Source organism: Puma concolor, chromosome A1 (assembly GCF_028749965.1).
Source record: "Puma concolor isolate L17-30 chromosome A1, mPumCon1.1.hap2, whole genome shotgun sequence".
NCBI classification, from domain to species: domain Eukaryota; kingdom Metazoa; phylum Chordata; class Mammalia; order Carnivora; family Felidae; genus Puma; species Puma concolor.
Genome location: NC_141667.1, coordinates 177,438,133 through 177,462,384, shown reverse-complemented (window position 1 = coordinate 177,462,384; position 24,252 = coordinate 177,438,133). Strand labels below are relative to the sequence as shown.

Sequence of the window (24,252 nt, the reverse complement as noted above, 5' to 3'; positions counted from 1 at the left end):
ACATCCACTTAGTCCATTGAACATCTTACATGTTTGCAATGTAGATAGGCTCCATTTTCCTCCTCCCCTCGTCTCCCATGCTCCTGCTGCAGGGTCCTTATACATTGCTTGTCACAAAGTGGCCTTGTTCCTTCCCTACTGTAGCCGTTGATCTTCTATATCTGTCCAGCTAACTCAGCATGGATGTTTTGATTGAAGGCTCCAAAATTAACTCTGGGGTTGTCTTGTAAGAAATGTTGTGTGTGCATGTGTTTGTGAGTGTGTGTGTGTGTGTGTTATTGTTGTTGTTGTTGTTTTCTTCTGTTTTTCTTTTTTAGCAATTCTTTCCGGGTCTTCAGAGTGTTTTCACACAGACGTTTCACAAAAACCATTTGAGAATTGCTAACATTTGGCATGGGCACTTCCTCTTTTGAAAAAAAAGAAAAAGTCTCTCATTTTTTCTGAGTTCTTTTTGAGGTTGTGTTTGTATCCCTACTTCCATTTTATTTCTGCACTTACTCATTAGCTTTTAGTTTAAACTTTCCCGTGAGGTTAAACATAGGGGTTGGACTGGAACACACATTAATTATAGACGTATCTGGTCACTTTTGGCATGGCAGCTCAGAAGACAGAACCGGCCACATTCTGAGTTGAAGATAAGTTTTAGCACAGTGAAAGGAGACATACAGAATTTTCGTAAGGGGACTAGAAATAAATGATTTCTTGAAGCATTAGAGGCCAGATAGTGAATGTGGCAAGCCTTTTTTAAGTTCAGTATTCTATTTACAAAATCACAAGACTTTTATAAATTGCCAGACTGCCTTGCATAAACTAAATGCCAACAGAACAGTGACCTTTCAAATCACTGGGTAACAGAAGCCGAGATCAGAAAGCTCAAACTTAAAGCAAACACTGACAAGAAATCCTACAGAAATGACTTCTGTGTCTGGTCAACGTAACATAACATGACACACTGTAAAATGTGTTTGGCTTTTTAGGTGGAATGGTCTATTGTGGCTTAACTGCTTTTGAAAATATGAACTTGGGGATCCATGGTTAGGTTAGCTTAACATAAATTATTATTTTTTTTTAATTTGAAAGAGGAAGAGTGGGAAAATTTGCTAGAAAAAGATTTGTAAAATATGATCGTAATTGTGTTCATAAGGGAGGTGAAAAAAGGATGGACCGGGTTGGGGTCTAGATGGGGTCAGAGTTAGAGGTTTGGGGGAAGGGAAGTTAAACTGCAAAAAAAGATGAGGGCATATTATATAAGAAGTTTTTTTTAAAGGTCTCATTTGAAATATGTAACAGAGATAACTTTAAAAATACATCACGAGGAATTTTGAATCAGAGTTCCAATTTTAAAATGTTATGAGCTTCCGTTGTTTTCCTATTTCCCATACATTTCTTTTTAAGTTTCACTTAAACTGTGTGAAAGTGCAGATACCAAGTGCTTTATAACAAAATTAAATTCATATATATGTATATATTTGCGTGTATATATTCAAAGAGATTTTTTATTCTATACCTAAAATATATCTTTAGAGATGCCTTATAACTGATGAAGTGAAAGTATAATTTTTTTCTGTACAATGGGTATTGAGGAGGGCACCTTTTGGGATGAGCACTGGGTGTTGTATGGAAACCAATTTGACAATAAATTTCATATATTAAAAAAAATAATTTTTTTCTGTATCTTTAGTTTTTTAGATTGAAGTTTTTCGGTCAACATTTAATTTCAACAACATGTTCTCATCAATAGCATAAACTCAGAAAACAGGTTTTACCATGTCTGCACTTGAATAGATGAGTAGAGGCTCGTGTCTGATGACTAATATTTTCCAAATACATATGTACTTCTTGTATATCCGTGTAAATGATTGTAAGGGGACGGAGGAGGAAATATTTTAGAGATGCATTACTATGTATAGGATTTTGAGGCATGTTCAATTGCTTTCACATTTGGAAATTTTGGATGAATATGTTTCTCTTTCACAGCAAACATGTTGTGTATGTGAGCCATCTCTAGCCAGATTTTATTGTAAGTGTTTAAAAGGATATTGCAACTATGGGATATTGCCAGACCGTTAGTAAAAAGCAAATTGAGTCTATTGAGAGATTAATTCACCAGCTGAAAGAAATACATTTGCCTTAGAGTCATCAGATATTCTACCCACCGAACTCATCCTCCAAGATAGCATAACTAATGAGTTTCCTAAACCAATTAAACATAAGCAGGAAGCATCAGTCATCAGAACTGACTATTTTCAGCTAATCAGCTGACTGCACAAACTGCATGGCATTGAGGAAAGGAGGAACACCCTAAAAGTTGTGGGTTTTTTCACTGTCCTCACTCTGCTTCTCAATATTATGGATGCGGCGTCTTGCACAGGACACTAAATGAGTATGGTGCCTTCTACTACATAAAGTGCTTCCCCTTGCATTATTATTCAGTAGAATAAAATAAGTTTTAATGGGCTTAAGTAAGTTGGTTAAAGGCACACAATTAATGTGTGTCTGGGACTCAAAATCATGCCCTTCCTCTGTTGTAGTTGTTCTATAAATATGTATGTATTGATCGACTTTCTACCTTTCATGACTTGGGAATAGGTTCAAGTGTTCAAAATACTGCCATCTTTACAACTGGGCAGACTCAGATCAAGTCAAGACAGGATGAGGATGATCATGGCATGGGTTCCCTTTTTGGAAAGACAGAATCAGGGTAACCAGTATCAGTTCCTACCGGTTATAATGATAACTGTGATACAAATAACTAACCATTACTGAGCACTCACAATATGGTAGCACTTTGTATAATTAAACCAATTAATAGTCTCAAAACCTTCCAAACAGATATTGTTCTCTTAATTTACAGATGCAGAGAATGTAGGCCCAGAGAGTAATGTTAAAATTTTAAGGCTTTACATTTTGAAAAATTCTAATATGTTCTGTATTTTATGAGTATATGGAACAGCTATCCATGTATGTGATAAAAAGAAGCGATGTTTGATATAGTATGTGGCATGAGTATATCTACTGTAATATGACTGATTTTCATATGTCATTTATAAAAATTGGCTTCTTTATCATTCTACAGGGTCATTTTATTTGTATATATTGCTTTTTTTTAAGTGTATTTATTTCTTTTGAGAGAGAGAGAGAGAGAGCTGAACAGGGGAGAGGCAGAGAGAGAAGGAGAGAGAGAGAATCCTAAGCAGGCTCCATGCTGTTTGCATAGAGCCCAATGAGGGGCTCAGTCTCATGAATGGTGAGATCATGACCTGAGCTGAAATCAAGAGTCAGATGCTGAACCAGGTGCTCCTGTGTATGTCGCTTTAAATGTGCACATGTGGAACTTGTTTCGTTTTACCTAAAGACATGGGGCACAAGCTTGTCTTTGATGGAAGCTGTGTATATTTCTCCAAAATGACTTAAGAATAGTAAGTGAAATAGCACTTGCCCATGAAGGTGGAGCCAACAGAAAGATGGCGGAGTGATCTGCATGCTGCTCCCAGGCTTTGGAGGAGGAGAGGACAGTAAAAAGCTGATGTCCTATGAAAGAACAAGAGGCTATTTCATCACCTGGTGACCCAATCATAAAGCTAAAGTTCCCTTCCTACTCTAGAAAAAAATGAATATTTTATATAAATAAGTTTTTGACCCTATCTAGATTCCTGTTCCTAGGTATTCATTTAAAAAGGTAATTTGAATACCCCTTTTCTCTTGAGTTAATAGGAAACACAAATAGCACACACAAATATTTTGGGGAAGTATTTCTTGGTATAATCCTTCAATGTTAAATTTTATTTCCACAATATTTTAGATGCTTCCTGGAGCACAGAAATGAGATGAACTTCTTACTAAGATCAAAAAGAAAAATCATTTGGCAAGGTGACAAAACTAAATCATTAGTCTGCTTCCCCCACCCCACCCCCGATTTTCACATCATTTCTTTTATTTTGATTGTACCTTGTTACGTATTCATGTAGACCAATTTGAAAGAAGGAATATAGGGGCACCAGGGTGGCTCAGTCGGTTGGGTGTCCGACTTTGGCTCAGGTCATGATCTCACAGTTTGTGGGTTCGAACCCTGCATCAGGCTCTACGCTGACAGCTTAGAGCCTGGAGCCTGCTTTGGATTCTGTGTCTCCCTCTCTCGCTGTCCACCCCCCATTCACACTCTGCCTCTCTATCAAAAGTAAATAAACATTAAGAACTTTTTTGAAATAAGGAATATAGGGCCACCTGGGTGGCTCAGTTAGTTAAGTGTCTGACTCTCAGTTTTTGCTCAAGTCATGATCTCATGGTTTCATGAGTTTGAGCCCAGTGTCAGGCTCTGCACTGATGGTGTGGAGCCTGCTTGGGATTCTCTCTCTCTCCCTCTGTCTCTGCCCCTTCCCGACTCATGCTTTCTCTCTTTCTCAAAATAAGTAAACTTTAAAAATTTTAAAAAGGAATATATACTGAGTACTTTTTAAGAACTAAGACTATGTCTTCTCCTTTGATGTGAATTATATTCTTCAACATATGTATGAGTTGCATAATATATATTCAATGTCGTTGAATAAATAAGTGAATTCATCTACCAGTCAATAAGCATGAATTCAAAAGCTGTTCTAGAATATCATGGCCTCTGAAGATTTGAGTAAAAGTGAAAGCACTTTCCTAAATTAGATGTAAAGGGCGTGGAAGACAGGGTAAATTTAATAAATTATTTTCAAATTGCAAATGAATTAAAACTTATTTATTCAGCATCTATAATGTGGAAATATCCCTCTGGTAATGATTGGGAGCATAAAAATGAGAATATCATGGTCTCATCCTTGAGAAACTTAGCATTAGTCAGAAAGACACGGCATATGCTTAAGAAAGTTAATTAAGTGCCTGTGAATGGTTCACATAGATTGAAAAGATCCAAGAAATATGTATGGAGTAGGAAAAGAGGTATTTGAGGTTGAACTTGAGATTTAGGATATGATGAATTGTGAAAGATGAATGGGGGTATTCTGTGTGGAGGAAAAACAAGAGTTGGAAGTGAGAAAAATATGAAACAAGCACAAACAAAATTATAGACATATAAATTCACACAATTTCAGTGTGACAAACAAACTGATTGCTCCGAGGCAGAATTTGGGTGCTGGAGGATTGTGCTTAGACATAATTAACAAAAACAAAGTTTTTAACTGTATTTGAACGGTATTTTGTAGGCCCCATTTCCAAATGTATGTCAGTGGGTGTTGAGTGAGGGGGAGGGGTAATTTGCTTATGTAAATTTGGAAAATAGGAAGTGAGTCTCAACTGTTAAACAAGATTGCTTACTGTGAGGTTTCTCATGAGCCTTTAGTTCACGGGTATCAAGAAGGGGCCATCATAGGAATTTCACAACCATTTTGCCACAGGATCTCTTTCTGTGATTTGTCTATCTCTAGTGATATTTCTCCTCTAGACACATGTTGGGAACTAGCAGTTTTTGACAGTTAAGGGTCACAAAGAGCAGTAAGGCAGAGAGAAATGACATGGTGAAAGTACTGATTTGGGGAAAATAATTTGGTGGTAGTAGATGGAGAGACTGATGTCCCCTGCAATCAGGGGTTGGGAAGAGAAGTTGTAATGATACATGAATAGTGGAGATGGAAGTTTTAAGATACAAAGCAGTACAGTACATTTTTATATCCAATCACTGCTTAGAGATGAAGTATTGTGGCAAGAGCTGCAGATAAGGACTTGTGTGTAATTTGTATACAGGTGAGAGCACAATCTGTCGGGATGGATTCCCAGAAAGAGACTACAAAGGAAGAACAGAGATTTCTGCTATTAACTGAAACATTTATCTTTATTTTCCTGGAAGTGTGAGGAGAGAGACGATCAAACTAAGAAGAAATTGGAATAGTTTAATCCAAAAGATGTGGGGTTTGAATAAGGATCTTACTGTGAAAATCTTGTTTTTGTTGATTAGAAATGTATAGGGGATTTTGGCAAGATAAATTTTATCATAGTTGTGAGAACGAAAATGAACATTTGTGGATGTGTGATGATTGAGAAGGAAGAAAATGAACATAGTAAGATGGAACTTTCATGCAGAGGACGCAGAGATATTGACCCCATCAGAGGGAGATAGGATTATTGGGAACCTGGAAGTGTGGGTCAGATAGAATTGTGGATATTTTTTGATGAGTTTGTCTTAGGAAGCAGTGATTATGTCTCATATTCAGGGACTTGGAAACAGTGAGAGGGATTGTGAAGAGGATGAGAAACTGAAACGTGGAGAAAAAGTAAGATATGATGGCTTGTTTCCCGGGGTATGATCTTCTCAGTAAGGGAATGTCTTATGGAATATTAACCTCTTGTTTGGAGGAATATGCAAGAGAATCAGGGGAGACATCTTTTTGAATTGAACGCCTATTAACACATTTAGGAAATGCTAATAAATAGAAATTAATTCTGACCAGAATTTTTTAATTATTGTCAAATTGTTTTACCGTTTCGTTCTTGTTAGGGAAAAATTAATTTTAAAGAATTGTAATATTTCACAATTTGTGACCTCATTTTATTTTTAATTTTGAAAGCTTATAAAAAAGTCCAGCTTCTTTGATGTAAGTGTTCCTTAAATGCTAAACATATTCATCTTAGTTGTACTGCGGATATTTTATCCTTTGTTTTCCAATATGAAATATTGTCGTTGGGCTGCATGTTTAATTATTGTCTGCCAGTCGATACTATTATCTAGAAAATCTCCTAGAAGTAACAACCCTGATACTTTCACGAAGCACCCTAAAAATTTAAATGCCCATTAAGTGTTCAGTAGTGGTACATTTTGTTCATAATATAGCAGTACCCTCTTGTGCTCATGCTTGGTCATATGTTCTATACTGCCTTACAGGGGTGTGTGCCACATACTCAATCATTTCTCTCATCTTAGCTTTAAGTGAAATATTCTATTATTCATGATATCATCTTCTTGAAAAGGAGTTCAGGCATTACCAATATTATTCAAAAATATTACCAGCACTCCCATGCTGTAGGGGGAAATGGCTATTCCATCCATTTTGCTCATATTAGTAAATAAAATACTTGAGAACCAAGAACCAAGAAGTTGGTTAAATTTCCTAAGTAATTTGTAGAAATGGAAGTGGGATCTAAGTCTTTTGTTCCCAGGTTCAGTTCTGTGCCATATGCATTGGACTATGCATCTGATCCAAGAAAGTTTAAAGCTATATACACATATATGTGCAAAATTCGACATTCTTTTAACAGAATCTTTTCTTGAAGAATATTACTCTATGTTTTGAGAAATTTTGGATTGTTGGCTTACAGCACAGCACAGTAGTATCAACCAATATACTGCAAAGGGAGTTGTGTCGTCCTGGAGTTTGATTGATGGAGTTTGATTGACCAAGCTTAAATGTGTTAATTCAGAGACAAAAGATTCTCCAGCCAAACTATCCATGAGCAAGAAAGCCTGGTTTATTGGCTTTCCAAAGCCTCAAGCAAAGCTTGATTATTGAGCCGATATGCAGATTGTAGATCTTTGTAGCTGTAACACCTTGCCCATTATTTATTATTATTTCAGTAGTTTTAATTTTTCTTACAGACTCAATTTGGTAAAGTATTCTCACCAAAATAGTAGAGCCCCATAAGAAAATCATTCTAATTTAGACACGTTTCTGAATCACTTCCTTAGATGACTTGAGTCTTCCATTAATAAGTGTTTTTGTATCCATATTTAGTTGTTGCAGGGTAGGTCACCCAAGCCCAACAAGTGGGAACTGCAGATGGGCAGTGGCGGTGGCATGGCTGAACAGGTCAGCGGGGAGTGTGATGATGAAGACGGTTGTGGGGGATCGGGAAGTGGAGAAGTCAAGAGGACGCTGAAAATCACGGACTGTAAGTACATGATTCTAACACCACTTCTAAAGAATTAATTTTGAAATATAATTGAAGATAATTATTATTGTGAATGTAAAGTAATAATGATAGTGAATTCAGAAGCATGCAAAAGGAATTGGAAATGAAAATGACCCCATTTTTAAGTTATTCAGGACATGTATTCTTGAGGGTTTTGTTATCTTTAACTCATGGCTTTGAATGGAAATGGCATTTTTATTTTTTCTGAGAAAGACTAGTGAATGACCAGTTCTGAGAATTAAAGGCTTTAAAGGGCAGATGGTCCTCAGGGCATGAAATGACTATTAGGGTGCCTATTAAATGCATATTGGTAAATAATGTCAAACCAGGATGGGTAAACTCTACTAAATAATCAAATTCTGCAACTTCATTGTATTGTGCCATTACATAAAAGATACTTTACCAGGTTTGCATCAGAGTCGAATTGCAAAGAAATTGGTTAAATATATGGTTAGTGATAGTGGAAACTGCTCAGATTTAACTCTTAGGAATTTGTTCTCCCAAAAAAACTCTCACGGTCATTCGCCTTCTTGCGGTTGTTTGAGTTTGAAAACCGTTTCCGGTATGGCTGGACTGATCACCACGGCAAAAGATGGAGCTTGCAAATGACAACAGCCACAACAAATCACCAGATGAACTTTGTTTTCTTTTCTTCACTTTCAAAGATGAGGCATATTGGCTCTTTCTTGTTAGGTATATGCAGATGTTCAGGTGGGCAAGACAACCAAAGTTATCAACTGAGAAAGAAGGATGAAAGTTAATGTACCCAGGTCAGCTACCTTCCAGCTCTTTATTTATCTCAGGTCATACCAAAGGTGACTACTTTATAAAGTAATTTTCTGGACCTGTGCAGCCCTATCTGGAGGCTAGTCTGATAGTTTCTCTCTAAATCACAAAGGGCTGCTTTGGAACTGTTAGACATGTCCTTTCATGACTTTGGTGGGAGAAGAATTCATTTGCTTTTCACTTCTTGTAATAAATTTAGAACACTACACATGCTTCAAGCATCAATACTGCATTCTTTCTAGGCTCTTGTTTTATAAGGCAGATATATTGGTTAAAAAAATGGAAGCCAAAGAGGTGCAAAATACAAAGGAAAATTAATATGAAGAAACATGTTTTCCTGTTAGAAATAGAAATGAATTTAATATAGAAAGTAAATAGATGGCGCGGGGTGGGGGGGTTGCCTGGGTGACTCAGTTGGTTAAGCGACTAACTTCAGTTCAGGTCATGATCTCATGACTCATGAGTTCGAGCCCCACCTCGGGCTGTGTGCTGATAGCTCAGAGCCTGGAGCCTGCTTCGGATTCTGTCTCCCTCTCTGTCTCTGCCTCTACCCCGCTCACGCTTGCTCTTGCTCTCTCTCTCTTTCAAAAATAAATAAACATAAAGAAATTAAGAAAAAAGAAAGTAAATAGATGGGATTTAGTACATTGGAGCAGCAGTTGAACCAATGGCCACAAAATGTCTTGATATATTAAGGCAATTTCTTTGTGAAAATTAAATATCTTCTACTCTTGTAGGGGCAGGTTAGGATACATGTTTTTGTTATTGGTATTAATATAGTTTATCAGGCTGATTCTTCTGTTTTACTCTATATTTTGTTGGTTAGGCCAAAACAACAAGAAAAGGAGGAAGTAGAAAATGAAAATGAAAGGGTTTTCATTAGAAAAAAAATTATTTTTCTAAGAGTTAAAATGTCCTCCATTGTATTTTGGAATTATGATACTTATCTATTAGGATAATATTAGTTAGTCTTTCATTTTCATTTTATCTTCAGTATTTCCATGTACCATAATTTTATTGCAATTTGACTATTAGTAGGGCTTTAAGGCATAAATATTATTATAAAGAATAGTTGAAGTTGAAACTTCATCTATAAATTATATGCATGTATGTGTGTGTGTGTCGAATTAGCATTTTTATCGGAATTTTTTCACTCTGGGAGTTATTTATAAGCTCAAGAACTCATTATGTATTAATAGATTACTCTCTCTGTCTCTTTTTTTTTGTTTGTTTATTTCACAAAAGAAGTAGAGATAGTGGAGGATATTCAACCACTAATAATTTTCTCACAAACCATACTTGTCAAGGTGGCAAGAATGAATTTTTACCTCAAAACCTTGTTTTCAATTATTACTGATATGAACACGTATGGTGCAAGCAACTATCCATCAGAATTGGAGAGATTTAAGATTTAGATGGTTTTCAGCCACTCCAGGCTAACATTTTTTTAAAATCCACATCTGCTATAAGTGGATTGCCTATCGTGTTTCTCAGAGTTTATAGCTGTTGCCTTTCAATTTTTAATAAGTGGTTAGGAAACCACTGTGGATAGTATGCTGAAATAAATAGGGGCAGGGAAAGTAGCAATGCATAGGTCACATTTCTATTTTTATACAGCACGATCATATTTTCCTTGTGTTTGTCTCATTTGATATATTGCTAAAGCAAGTTGAGACCTAGTTTAAATGGCTATAATGACTTAAAACTCAAGTGCTCTAGAAAGTTTGCCAGGTTTGAATTTGAATAAAGAACTTGAAATGCACCATTGTCTCTTCTTTACACGGATGTGTATTCTTTATAAAATACAACCTTACTACAATACAGTTCATTTGTCACCTCAAAAATGTCTGATTAGAAAGAGTTATACCAAAATGTATTTATGTAATTATAGCCATGTAGGATTACATGGAATAACACTACTATTGTGTTCTGCAAATTTGATTTTGCTTCATTTATGACAATTTTCAAAGCTGGTGAATATTTTACTAATTACTCCTTAACCTGATCTTCCATCTGTTCTTGTTCATGTTTATTTCAAACAAGAGAGGGTTCTACACACTTTAACGGGCAAAGTTTTACCATCAAAATATTTATATACCTTTTAGGTATCATTTTGTTTTCATCACCAATGGTATCAAATAATTTAACAACTTTTTAGCTTTCAAAACTACCTGGTGGCTATTATGAAATGATAACTGATATGTTTCTTATAAAAAGCAGCCATCTGTACTCTGCAGTGTTTACTCTTAGGAAACTGAAAATATTTTCCTATTTCAGTAAAATGATTTAAAAATTCCAATCTTATGGGAACTTACTCTGTGCTTTTTTTAAGGTATTGAATCTGGCTCATTTGTATAGGTGTGGTTATTTCACTAGTAACCTGGAAGTGTAGGGTCAAAATGGCTTTGAACCTTCATTTTGCCTCACTTGACACTTGGCACCCTTTCAAAGTAGCTGATTGATGCAGGTTCTAAACACCAGTGGGAAAAAACAAGTTCTGTTCTTTTAGCCATGCAGAGCAAACATATTGACACAATCATCAATACTTTTTCAACTACTTGACTATTCTTCTAATACCCGAAATTCTGATAGTTTCAAATGTTGAAAAACAAACCAGAATGGCACTAAAATACGAGCTGCAGCAAAACTATTCCATGTATCGTTTTGGAATCTGAAGTAGCATTGCTTGCAATTCATATGTGATATTGTAATTTAAATTTCAATTTTAAAGAAAAACACAGACTGTGTAACCTAGAACCAGATTCATTTTGATAAGGTGGTTCACAGTGATAACTCAGATGCATTGAATTTGACCCCAGTTTGTTTCAGCTATAATATATTCAAGAATAGTAGGGTGATTTTCAGTTTTCAAATTGTGATAATTTCTATTGTCATATTCATCATCGTTCATACAATGTTATACAGTGTGTTTAGCAGTTTTTAGAAATAATTTTATTTTACCTAAGCAACTGTAAATGGCAACAAAGATCGTTTGGTGTGTGTTCAGATGACTTTTTTCCTAGTGGTCATGTCTCCTTTTTCCTCAACATGTCTCTGCAGAAGGATCATCATATGGGTTCATAAAGACTGGTGCATTCAGAGTACCAGTGCAGCAATCTGGTCCCTCGGCTTCCTATTCAGCCACCCAAAGTCTTTCTTCAAAAGGACTGTTAGCCTTTAGGTTCTTATTTCATTAGCTGCCTTCTTCTTCTCTTTGTTTGGGTTTTCATCATCATCCCAAATTCTAAATATTTCTAGAATGCAGGACTCAGTTCTCCAACCTTTCATCATCTCTGTTCTCAATGATTCCCTGTTCCGCAAACTGCTTACTGCGTCGTAAGAACAGTGGTGATACAGTACCCGGCCCCTGATAGCACCGTCTAGTTTATGAAGCATTCCCCTGTGTTTTATCTCAGGAGGTAAGTTTATGAATACCAAAGGTGTTCAACTTAATGGAGATTAATTTGGAAGTAGAAGGGAAATACATCAAAATATAAAGCTACTAGATCTGGAAAGAAACTTTGGTTCACCTTCAATAGCCTAAAATAAATAGAACTGTTGTTTATATTGGGTTTGGACTTGTCACTTAGTAACTAACCTTAGAGCAGCATCTGACAAATGCATCTACAGCATGGTACTAACAATGACCTTGGAAAAGAATAGTATATTCCATGTGCATAGTAAAATGAAGATAATAAATAATACTTTGTTAACCACTGAAGAATAGAAGTTGCTGATTTATTTAGTGATGCACGATTGTAGAGTGAGTGAAAATTCTTGGCTTCCTCAAACTTGTTTTTGCCACAAATCACCTTTATTTCAGAATCTCAGGCATAGAGGTCAAGGAGAACTCAAAAAAATTACAAGTGGAATTTTCTTTAAAAAATGCAGTCTTTATTTTTCTTTCCAGAATTACTAAAACTATGTAATTATTCATTTTGTAGAAATCATTTTATATTATCTATTGATGATTTTTCCCAATATAAATTATGTCAAACAGATAATACAAGTATGCATTTGTTTATATTAATCATAGTTTCCTTGAAAAATAATAGTTCCAAATAAGCATATTAAAAGTATGTGTATTCTTTCTAAATTAAAGTTTCACCAAATTCAATTAAAACAAAATGTATTTAGTTTACTTTGCAAAGTGTTGATAAATGGCCCTTTAATAAATTATCCTCAATATAAGAAAGTTTACTAAAAATAACTAGCTATGTGTTTATTCAGTGATGCTAAAAATAAATCATCTTGTATAAGGTTACTTAGATTCAAATCTTTGTGACACAGAGAAAGTAATCTTGAATAATGACTATATATACTTTAATGTACATTTTATAATGCCTAGTACTGAAGGATCATGATAAAGCCAAAAAGATTTTCACAAAGAAACACTTCCTGATTCTGTTCAATGTTGAAAAATATAAACAGTTTGAAACTGTCATCTACTACAGTCTTTACACTACTGGTGAATATTATACTAAAGAGAAATGAAGTACATCTCTAAGATAAATATATTTTAATTAAGATGTGATAACTATGAATATTATTCTGATTATACACTTCCATTTCGGTGTCTAAATAATTGAGACTCATCCTGGCTGCTTGCTATTTTATTAACAAGATTGTGTAGTGGTATCTGGATACCTAATGAAACATCTAAAATCATCATTCATTCTCTTGAAACATTATATATCACATTCGTGGATTTAAATAATAGAATTGGAATAAGAGGGTTTGTCCTTGAATGCCTATGGAATGATTTTCGTTGCTTTGGCTTAGACACAGAACTGATGTTCAATCACTCAGGTGAAGAGGGAAGACTTATTAATTAAAGTTTACGAAGCCTCCTAGCATGCATCCCAGATCAAGCAGGTATTCTGCAGATCTCGTGACTAAATCTGTACCATGCCAGAGGACGTAAAATGAAGAAGCTATGGTCTCTCTGAACTAGCACAATGCTCAGTATGACTGTGTGACCAATAGAGGAAGTAAAAACTGAAATTTTAAAGAAACTATTATCAGATACATTTTATCATGGCTTGCCTGGAGTCATGTGACTGTCAGTGAAACCAGAAACAAATCATATTTCTACCCAGGTCTATTTTTATAGCCTTTGGTTGCAAATAAACAGAATGGTTATTGAAATTGTCTCTCAGGAGGAATTGATAAAGTGGATCATGTAGAAACAAGTCAGGTATACTTTCAGCTCCTTAATGACTTCCATATCTCTGAGTACAAATAGTATTTCATATAGGATTTTGACCAATTAAGTGCTCATCTAACTATAAATAATTAATATAAACAACAGAGCATGTGATCTGGGCCCAGAGCTTGTCAAAGTTGCTTGTGTATACAAAACACTTGGGGTCCTTGTTAAAAAGCTGAGTCTGATACAGGAGGTCTAAGGGGGGCATTGCTTGTATGCTTCTATATGATGCTCTTGCTGCTGGTCTAAGAACCATTTCTTCCATGAGGAACAAACATGTGTACCCTTGTTTATTATATCCCTTATTTATTAGTATATCTAAAGCTTTATTAAAGTAGCATGAACTCTTAAAACACCATCTACATGTATATGTTAGCATACCAAAAGAACATCATATACACGAAGGCGTTAGGGACTATAACAATTAGACTGGGAGTGTGGCTTACCCTATATGATTTTTGGTTATCAGTCTGACTGTTTTAAGCCAAGGGTTTTCTTCCTAACACCAAAGGAGATCCACTTCCATCTTTTCATGGGGTCTGAAGCCTTCAGGTAACACTTGCTTCAAGCAGCCTTCCATTTTGGAACAGTGCCTCTTGTATGTGAGCAGAAATGTCTCACTTTCATCTCTACCAGTTTGTGATGAACACTGAAGAAATAGTTTGCACAAGCTCCTGACTCATGTTAAATTCCAACAGAGATAAATCAAACTTTCATGTGAACTAAGAGGAGGGAGAGAGACTATCTAAATGGGGCAATCAGAAAATACTGCATAGGGGAGACAGGGAAAGGGCCATCTGAAAAAACAAATTAATGGCGATGTTTACGAGAAAGTGGCATTTGAGAAGGTGGGTGCATGACTTAGTTTCAGCTATTGACAACAGGAAGGAAGAAGGTATCTTGTGAAGAGCGAGCATGGTGAACGGAGATTGGGGAGCTGTGAGGAGAGAGGGGAGGACCAACATTATTCAAATGTGGCTTGAAAATATCATAATGGGTTCCAAATTCAAGAGTGAAGAGTTTGCATTTTATTCGTTAGGCAAAGAACTATTACAAGTTTTTCCATGTGGTCATTTTGTTTGAATGTGCAGTGTTATTTTTACTAGCAATACAGTGAACTGGTTAAAAAAACAAACGTGTAAATGAAGTGTAGCTTGCACAAGTAATTTACCAATTACCTTGCACACATAATTGTGCTGTGCCTGAATTTCCTTAAGATGGGGATAATGATAGTACTTTCCAAGAACATCCTGCGAGGGTTAAATAACCTAATCCGTACATAGCATTACAGGAGTGCCCCATCTCCCCACACTGAACCAGAAAAAGTTGTTGAGTAAGATATGTAAAAGGATTTTCCTAAATGCTTCTACCATGAACTGGCAAGAAAGAAAGGAATATTCCATACAACCAGGTGAAGTCATAACAATAATATAGAGATAGAAACAGAGACGAATATAGATGTATAGAAATAGAGAAAAATCTATAATTACACACACATACTCACACATGCACAGTTTAAGGAAAATGACAAAATGAATTTGTATCTACTTCTCTACCCAGTCAAATAAACAGAATATTTCCATGTCTCTGTGTGCCTCTCCCTGAACACATTACACTCCAAGAATTTACTATGATCATAAATTATATATAAATCATTCCCTTTTCCTCTTGTTAAGAGTTTTCACCATCAATCTATGCATTTGCAAACATATATTACTGGAGTTTGCATTCTATGTTAGTGGAATCATGTCATTTTTGTTGTTATGTGGTATGTTCCTTTCACTTAAATGTTATATTTTTGAAGTTCATCCATGATGATGGCTGTAGATGTACTCATTTATTTTACCAAGGAATAGTGTTCTCATTTATGGGCACACACACCCGCTTATTTATTCTCTTGTTTATGGATACTGGAGTTGATTTCAGTTTTTGGATATAGTGAATTATGTTGCCATAAACCATCTTGAACGTATCTCTTGATACACATGTATAAGAGCCTCTGCAGTATATACCTAGAAGTATCATGACAATATCTCAAAGCAAAGCATGCATATGTTAAGCTTTACTAGGAAATGTCAAACTGCTTTACAGGGTGATTGAGTCAAATTTATATGGTTAACAGCAATAAATAAGAGTTCATTATTATTTATTGCTCCCCATTGTTGCAAACGTTTTCCCCCATTGTCACTACTTTTGTGTATCTGTCCAAAGAATTGAAGTGGAAGAGTATTTTATTCTATATTAATTTCTGTTACCATGATAATTCATTGAATGGTGCTTTTTCATAGGTATATGAAATTCCTCATATACTTACTCATCTGAAATGTCTTATATGTCATTTTCCCTTCTCTATAGCATTACTTATTTTCTTTGACAGATGCACTCAGGATAAAAGTCAACTTCAGTGATGTAGTTATCTATTTTACTTATCATCTTCAGGAAAGTCAGGATAGATTCTTGAATATTTCTTTTTATTTAACTAGTTTTAAGATAATGAATTGGTACCCTCCCTTTCTCAGAAGGTGACCAATTCTTTTTTTTTAACACCATCAAAAAAATCAGGTTTTTAAATGTTTATTTTTTTTATTTTGATAGAAAGAGAGAGTAGGGGAGGGGCAGAGAGAGGGATAGAGAGAGAATCCCAAGCAGGCTCCACACTGTCCACACAGAGGCTGTGGGCTTAATCCCATAAACGTGGAGATCATGGCCTGAGCCAAAATCAAGTGTTGGACACTTAACCAACTGAGCCACCCAGGCACCCTAAAAGATTGTACAAATTAAGGTCATCACAAAAGTAGCTTTAAGAATGTTTGTGATTCTTATCCTTATTGAAGTCCAGATTGTCCCACATGATGCCAATTGACCCTTCTCTGATTTGGCCTTTGAGTTCTTTTGACATGATCCTTAAAGTTTTTGCTAGTTTCATTGTCATATAATTTAAGAAAATATTCCAAACTGAGCTTGTTCATTATCTGTCACACACATGGAATCAGTCATTTTTACATGACCCTTGGTTTGTTTTCTTAAGAAATAGTATTCTTATGGCCACAATCTAGGCATAAGACATGGTTCTTAAAGACACAGGTGATAAAAGATAAAATAATCTCCTTACTCATTTGCTTTACTCTATTTTAGATATATCACATTATCAATGTGATTATTAATATTAATAATACTAAAACTACCCTACCAATTATGATTACTAAAGTCAGTTATATTTTGGAATATTTTATCCATATTCTAATTAAATTTTATTCACCTACTACATCTGCACACTTCATTTATTCTTTCAGTAACTATATATGCAATGCCTACTACTAGTTCTGTCAAAATGTCTTTAATACATTTCTTACACAGGACTTATAAAGACAATATTTCATAAATTCTTACTTGGTGATAAGAGTTTGTGACCCTTTTACATGAAAGTCATTTCTGCTGGATAGAAGAATATTGGGATTTTCTTTCCTTGCATCTCTTTAATATGCACTGATTTCTGTTCTGGGAGAAAGCATTGCTGGCAAATATTGACAGTCTAATTTTCTACTGTTTATAAATAACATTTTATATTTTTACTCTCTCAGTGCCCAACGTCTTGTTTTCTTTAAGGTGCAGTAATTTTACTAGAATATAGCTTATAGCTTTGTGTTGGCAGTTCTGAGTTGACATTCTCAGTAACATAATATACCTTTTAAATAATTAATATCAAATTTTTAGCAGATTATAATGAGTTATAGTCTTTTTTAAAATATTTAAATGTTTTTATTCATTTTTGAAAGACAGAGAGAGACAGAGCATGAGCAGGGAAGGGGCAGAGAGAGAGAGGGAGACACAGAATCCAAAGCAGGCTCCAGGCTCTGAGCTGTCAGCACAAAGCCCGACTTGGGGCTTGAATCCACGAACCATGAGATCATGACCTGAGCGGAAGTCAGATGCTTAACTGACTGAGCCACCCAGGTGACCCAGTGAGTTATAGTTTTAAGTAATTGTTCTCTTCCCTTGTTTTGATTTGTTTTTCCTCAGTGACACCTATTATATACATTTGTTGACTTGTACTTGCTTCTTTTCAGTACATTCTTCAATACGTTTGATCTGTTAAATTTATTTTTAATTTTAGAGATCTACCTTTTCCCACTTTCTACTTCCCTTACGGTATTACTAGTGGTGTTTCTTTGCTCTTACACTCCTTCAAGATTTTATTTTTAAATGTTTTTTTCTTCTCTTCTTTTTCAAAATCTCTAACCCCATTTCTGAATTTCTCTAATTCCGGTTTATGTTATTATTTGGTATCTTATTTTTCTTTTTTTAAATGTCTTTCAGGTTTTTTTTGAAAATTATATGTTAAATGTTTGGTCTGATTTCTGCACGTCATTCTGGTGCGCTTTCATTGCAAAGATAGCAGCAAAATAATATTGTTATAATAACTTGTTATAGGATTTGATCTCAATCATTTTCTGATGCTTATTTGTATGTGAATTTAAATTTTCTCAATTTTTAGAAGGAGGCTTGGTTCAGATAGATTTTCTAAATTTACTAACTTCCCGGTCCTGTTGTTTTCACATAGTTGTAAAGTATGGTGGCTTCTTTTCTGAGATATTCTGGTTCCATCTCCTCCCCTACATTTACTCAGATCTTCTCTTTCCACTGACCTTGTCCCACTAATGCTTGATTCCACTTCCAGCAGTTTCTCTTCTTTGTGGACCCCCAAATAGTAAGAAAGACTTGGTGGATTAGTTTCAAGTCAGAGGCTCCAGCCCTGCAAAAGCCTTGTATCAGGGTGTTTACACTCTCCCCCTGCTAGGGTGGGAAAAACTTCTGATTCTCTGCTGTTTGCAGATTGATTTCCAGTGAATACTGGTTGGCTTTTTTGTAGTCTTTGGTTTTCAGGCTCATAACATGCTGTGTTGCTTCCCACTGCTTTCTTCGGCAGACATGCTGACGGCATTGGGTTTAGCGACTATTGCTAATATGTCTCCATGCATTCGTATTTTGAGGTTCGTGAGGATAATTCATGAGTTGGGCTGTAAAATGATATCATGTGATTTTGATTTTACTATCTGATTGTTCTGTCTGGTTATTGTGTGGATCCTGAAGTTTCCAAAGCCTGTGCTGCAACAGTACTGCAAAGGTATCTTGCCTGAATCTCCCAGATCATTTAAAATTTTAAGGAAATCTCCCATAAAGGTGGGAGAGTTTTTAAGCACTGGGGTGAACTAGATGAAACGTACTGGAGTTGATTAGGGAAGTGGTTGGTCAATGGGATTAAGCTATCAATGTTTGCTAACTGGCACTTGTCCAAGTTAGACTCCTACAGAGACCAGGGGATATGAGCTCTATCTTTTAAAAAAGTTACATTTCGGGGCGCCTGGGTGGCGCAGTCGGTTAAGCGTCCGACTTCAGCCAGGTCACGATCTCGCGGTCCGTGAGTTCGAGCCCCGCGTCGGGCTCTGGGCTGATGGCTCAGAGCCTGGAGCCTGTTTCCGGTTCTGTGTCTCCCTCTCTCTCTGCCCCTCCCCCGTTCATGCTCTGTCTCTCTCTGTCCCAAAAATAAATAAACGTTGAAAAAAGAAAAAATTTAAAAAAGTTACATTTCAAAGGGATGGCTGCCAGGTCCTTGACAAAAACAGTCCTGGGTTGTAAAACGGTTTAGAGGCTGGAGAACTTTTACATCTCCAAAGGGCAGAGGCAGGAGTTACAATAGCAAGTTTTCTAAAGTAAGGGCTCTAGGAGAGGGAGGTTAGGAACTTTGAGTCTGGAAGAAACCTGTCTCAAGTTTACATAAACTGAGGGGATCTTTTATGGCCATGTGCATTTCACTGATTGCTAAAGTTGAGCATCACATTTTTGTTTATTGGTCATTTTGTGATTCCTTTTTGCAAATTGTCTCCCTTCCCTTTTCTCATTTTATTACTAGGTTGATTTGAGGTATCTCATTACATGCCTAACTGATAATATTTTGTCAGTGTATGAGTTGTAAGAAATCTCTTTGCTGTTTCTAGTTGTGTATGTTATTAAAATATATGTATGATGCTTTATACACTTAAAGTGATCAAAGTCTAGAAGGGAGACAGATATGTAAGTAAATAAACAAACTACACCATTAAAATATTTTTAAAAAATGAAACAATATGAGGCACTCATTAATATGAGAATAATAAATTTTATATTTACTTATTTAGCCAGGAATAACATCCTAAAAGTTACATCTGTACTGGTGTCCATAGGAGATCAAAAATAGTCAGGTGGGGTGTGGGATAAATTCATTTCAGACACAGCATTTACAAAAGCACAAATGTTTCAGATATCAGAATGTATTCACGATGTATTTGATCTTCCTGAAACACTGTTTTTGAGGGGGGATGAGTCAAGAGTTTAGCAAAATAATTAGCGGTGTCTATAATTTAGGACAATATATAGTGCCTCTGTTAGTAGTTGGGGTTGTTTTCTATAAGAAATGATTTACTCAACTGAGAAGGACTCTGAAGGAAAATCCACATATTCAAGGCCCAATGCCCAAACAATATACCAAATTCCAGTGATGTTCAGGCAGCAGTTAGATGTAGATTGTGTAATCAATGAGCCCCAAACTAAACTTGTCAAATTTTCTCCTAAATCTGTGTTTTAATTTTCTGTATTTGGTAGACATGCTACCATTTATGATCCTATCTAGCCAGAAAGTCAGGAGTTATCCAAGTTTCCTCTGCTTCCTTCACTCCCCACATTTAGAAAGGCCCATTGTCTTTACGTGCTCAATTTCTCTGGAATACATTCTGTCTTTCCTATTCCCATTTCTGCTTTCTTAAATTAGGTCCTCACCATCTCTTGCCTGCACTGTTTGTATAATGCCATAATGGTCTCTTTGCTTCTATTTTCCCCATCTCTGCCCTGCTGTTAATGTAATATTTTTAAACTGACAGTTTGGTTCTTTGCTGAGATATGGTGCCCCCAGCCACCACAAAGTCATATTAGGCAGAGAATCTGTCTTCTAAGAAAGGAGGCTCTTTCAGCATGGAGAGCTTATGAATAGGTGAACAATAGCTTTTAGTTATTTGTCATTTCAGACAGCCAATTTCATTTTTTTCTGAGGAAACCCTGTTGCTTTTTACCAAATTAAACACTTTAATCGTCTCTCATATCCCAGTGAAATGAGTGGCGGTGCACAATTGTTCTGTCTTTCTTAAGACACAGGCCTCAAAAATGTAAAAAGATTGTTATAGCTGCCATGCTGGTTATTTACCTGTTGTGTCTCAGCTCTAGGACGTCCTTCTAAAAATTGTTCTGTGATTATGCAAACTACATTTTCTAAACTCTCAACCAAATTCCCAAATTACATGAGGTCTATATATTATGTTTCCCAAATTATCTTGCCAGCCAGTGTCCTGTTGCTTTTCTGCCAGTGAGAGATACTAAAAGGAGATCATAAGAAGGGAGAAGGGGTAAAATACTTCCTTCCTGTTTCCAATTCTTGTCAGGATTATATCCCTTCCAGTATCATTCCTTGCCTCCAGACACATTTAACACTTATGGCGGCAGCTGTCTTGTAGCCCTTGGAGGAACCTGTGTCACCTCCCTTCAATTGCACTGAGAGTCTGATACCAGCATTGTGGTACCCACAGAGGTCTGAACATGATTCGGGAATGGCTACACCCTCATTGTCCATTCTGAGAAGTAAACTCCTGTCTTTTTTTTTTTTAATTGTTTAATGTTTTTATTTATTTTAGAGAGAGAAAGGGAGCTAATAGGGGAGGAGCAGAGAGAGAGAGAGGGAGAGAGAAGGAATCCCAAGCAGGCTTCACACTGTCAGCACAGAGCCCGATGCTTGGCTCAAATCCACAAACAACAAGATCCTGACCTGAGTCAAAAACTAGTCACTTAACCCACAGAGCCACCCAGGCACCCTTAAACTCCTCTTTCAAGTTTCTCTGTTCTGGATATCCTATCTCTTTCTTTCCCTCAACCCTAAAAGTGGGAGCTACTCCTTATAGTAATTACTATGTATGGTCTTCAACATCTTTCTATTCCACTAATCTTTAAATATATAATATAATATGTATATGTGATATAGAAATATATATATAAATTTTTGTAATATATATACACATATATAGTACATATATATTTATATTTATATACTTATATTTATATAAATATATATACACATATATAATACATATATATTTATATATACATATATATTTATATTTTTATATATATGTACATATATACATATATATATATATATATATATAAATTTCTTGTAATATCTCTAAAATATCTAGCTGGCTGGCATAATTCCTTGTTTGTTTTTTGAACCAGACCCTGAATGATACAGCTGGTATTCATTGTATAAAGTTAGAATAAGAATAATATAATTATTGTCTGAGATCCAAAAAAGACCTTCCTGTAGTTTTCAAAGGGATAAAACCATCACAATGTACTGTGCTGGCTAACACCTGTTTTACATTTCCTCCCAAATTCTAGAGGAAAATAATCAGGTAGGAAATGAAAAGAAATAATCCATGCTTGGACATGTTGAGGAGAAAATAAAAGGAAATAGATGTCTTCTGGGTGAGAAATACCCTGGGGGAATCAGCCCTGAAACCCCGTAGCCTCTGTTTTAAGGTGGCAGTGTGCCTCATCACTCTGAGTTGATTTGAAGCTCTGAGTGTCAGTGAAACCACTATGTGAAACTGTCTTTGAGGACAGTTCTAAGGAACTTCCACGGAACTCATTGTTCAGGGCTGGGAAAGGTTGACGCTGGGCAGTTAAAACATACATACACACATAATAATTAGCAAACGGGACTGGCAGTTCCAAGGTACCAAATTTTGTTGGTTTTTGAAAACAAATTCTAAGTCTCTTTCTTTTACTATTATTAATTGCAGGGCTTCCGAGGTTTGGAATAGTTGAATTAACTCTCTAAGATACAGTCAAACACTTCTTCAACACCCTGTATATTTACCAGATATATATTTCTGAAGTAGGATTCCATTCCTGCACCCAGCACCAAAACTTTTATTAGTTCCTGTGGCCCACCCAATAATATAGTTTTATATATGAATTACATTAACTATAATAGGTTGTAAGATCTTGAGGGTAAGTTAGGCAGCACCCATTAAAAGGTGCTCTTTACAGGCATCTTTCCACACATCACAGTACTCTTTTTGATCATGGAGCATGCAATTTCCATCAGAATGATCCCTGTGCTTGTTTAAAATGCAGATTGTAGAATTCCACCCCAGAATATTGAATCAACATTTCCATGGTAGAACCCAGAAATTTATATTTAGCGAGCATAATAAATAATAATTATTCCCAATAAAGCTTGAGAACAACTGCCTCACAGTCCTTACAACAATGCCTCCAAACATACGACATTTAATGAATGTGCTCTGAATTGCATGAATGGGTATGAGTATAAGCTATGTGTCTCTGAGACACATCTTAATTAACATTAAAACTTGGGTTTTTTAATGACTTGAAAATATTGACATTAATTTTAGTCAAGAATATTAACTGGAAACCAAAATGAATATAAATATGTTCACACTTAAAAGCCCATAGCTGTTAAATATAGAATGCATTTGATCAGCCTAGTTTTCTTCCACAGCTATCAGTATTTGTGAATTATATGAATAACTTTCATATCTTCGCACAGTAGAGACCTGACATAGGAATTTTTGCATTAGGTTAATATGGTATTTTGAGTGAAAATTAATAAGTCAAAGGTAATTATTTGAGTGCTAATTGTTAAATTGGATTGCAAAGCACTGAACTTAAGAGTGTAATTTTCTAGATTAATGTGTAATGTCTCAATTTTGTAAGATATATTAACACAGTTTGTATTGCTTGGGGGTATTTTTTGGTCTATTATGGTTGGCCTCCTCTAATTTCAAAATATAAATAACTACACTTATTTATTAAATAGTATACATAATTATTTCCAGTTCTTGGTATATTTTTGCAAAATAATATGGATTTTGTATCATAGCATTTCTCAGGGAAATTATTATTAGCGTTACCTTTATGATACAACTACATTTGGTGGAATCTTATTTATTTATTTTTCCTGAAATTTAAATTACATTATTGAGCTCAAAGGGGAATAGCATAACATTGATTTAATACAAATTTTAAACTCCAAATTAAATTTGAGTCACTAATTGCTTTTTCTTTATACTCCTAACCCATAAAACCAGTCTTTTCTTTGATATTAACCCCTTACCTCTCAATCCATCTATCCACTCATTTATTCATTGAACAAATACTTACCTGGTACTTATTCTGTACTAGTCAGTGTGCAAATTTCTGCCTCTGGGGAATACAGATCACTAATCAGGAAATTACAGTGCAGTATGAAGAACTTTATTTGTGGG

At 35.5% G+C, this 24,252-nt stretch overlaps 1 protein-coding gene across 1 annotated transcript in view; it reads left to right on the top strand.

Annotated features, from left to right (window-relative positions):
- GPC5 (glypican 5) overlaps nt 1-24,252 on the top strand; it is a 1,436,730-nt gene that overhangs the window by 694,939 nt on the left and 717,539 nt on the right. Inside the window, exon 7 of the mRNA XM_086709551.1 lies at nt 7,707-7,863. Within this exon, the coding sequence (XP_086565677.1) occupies nt 7,707-7,863 (157 nt within the window). The remainder of the gene's footprint in view (nt 1-7,706; nt 7,864-24,252) is intronic.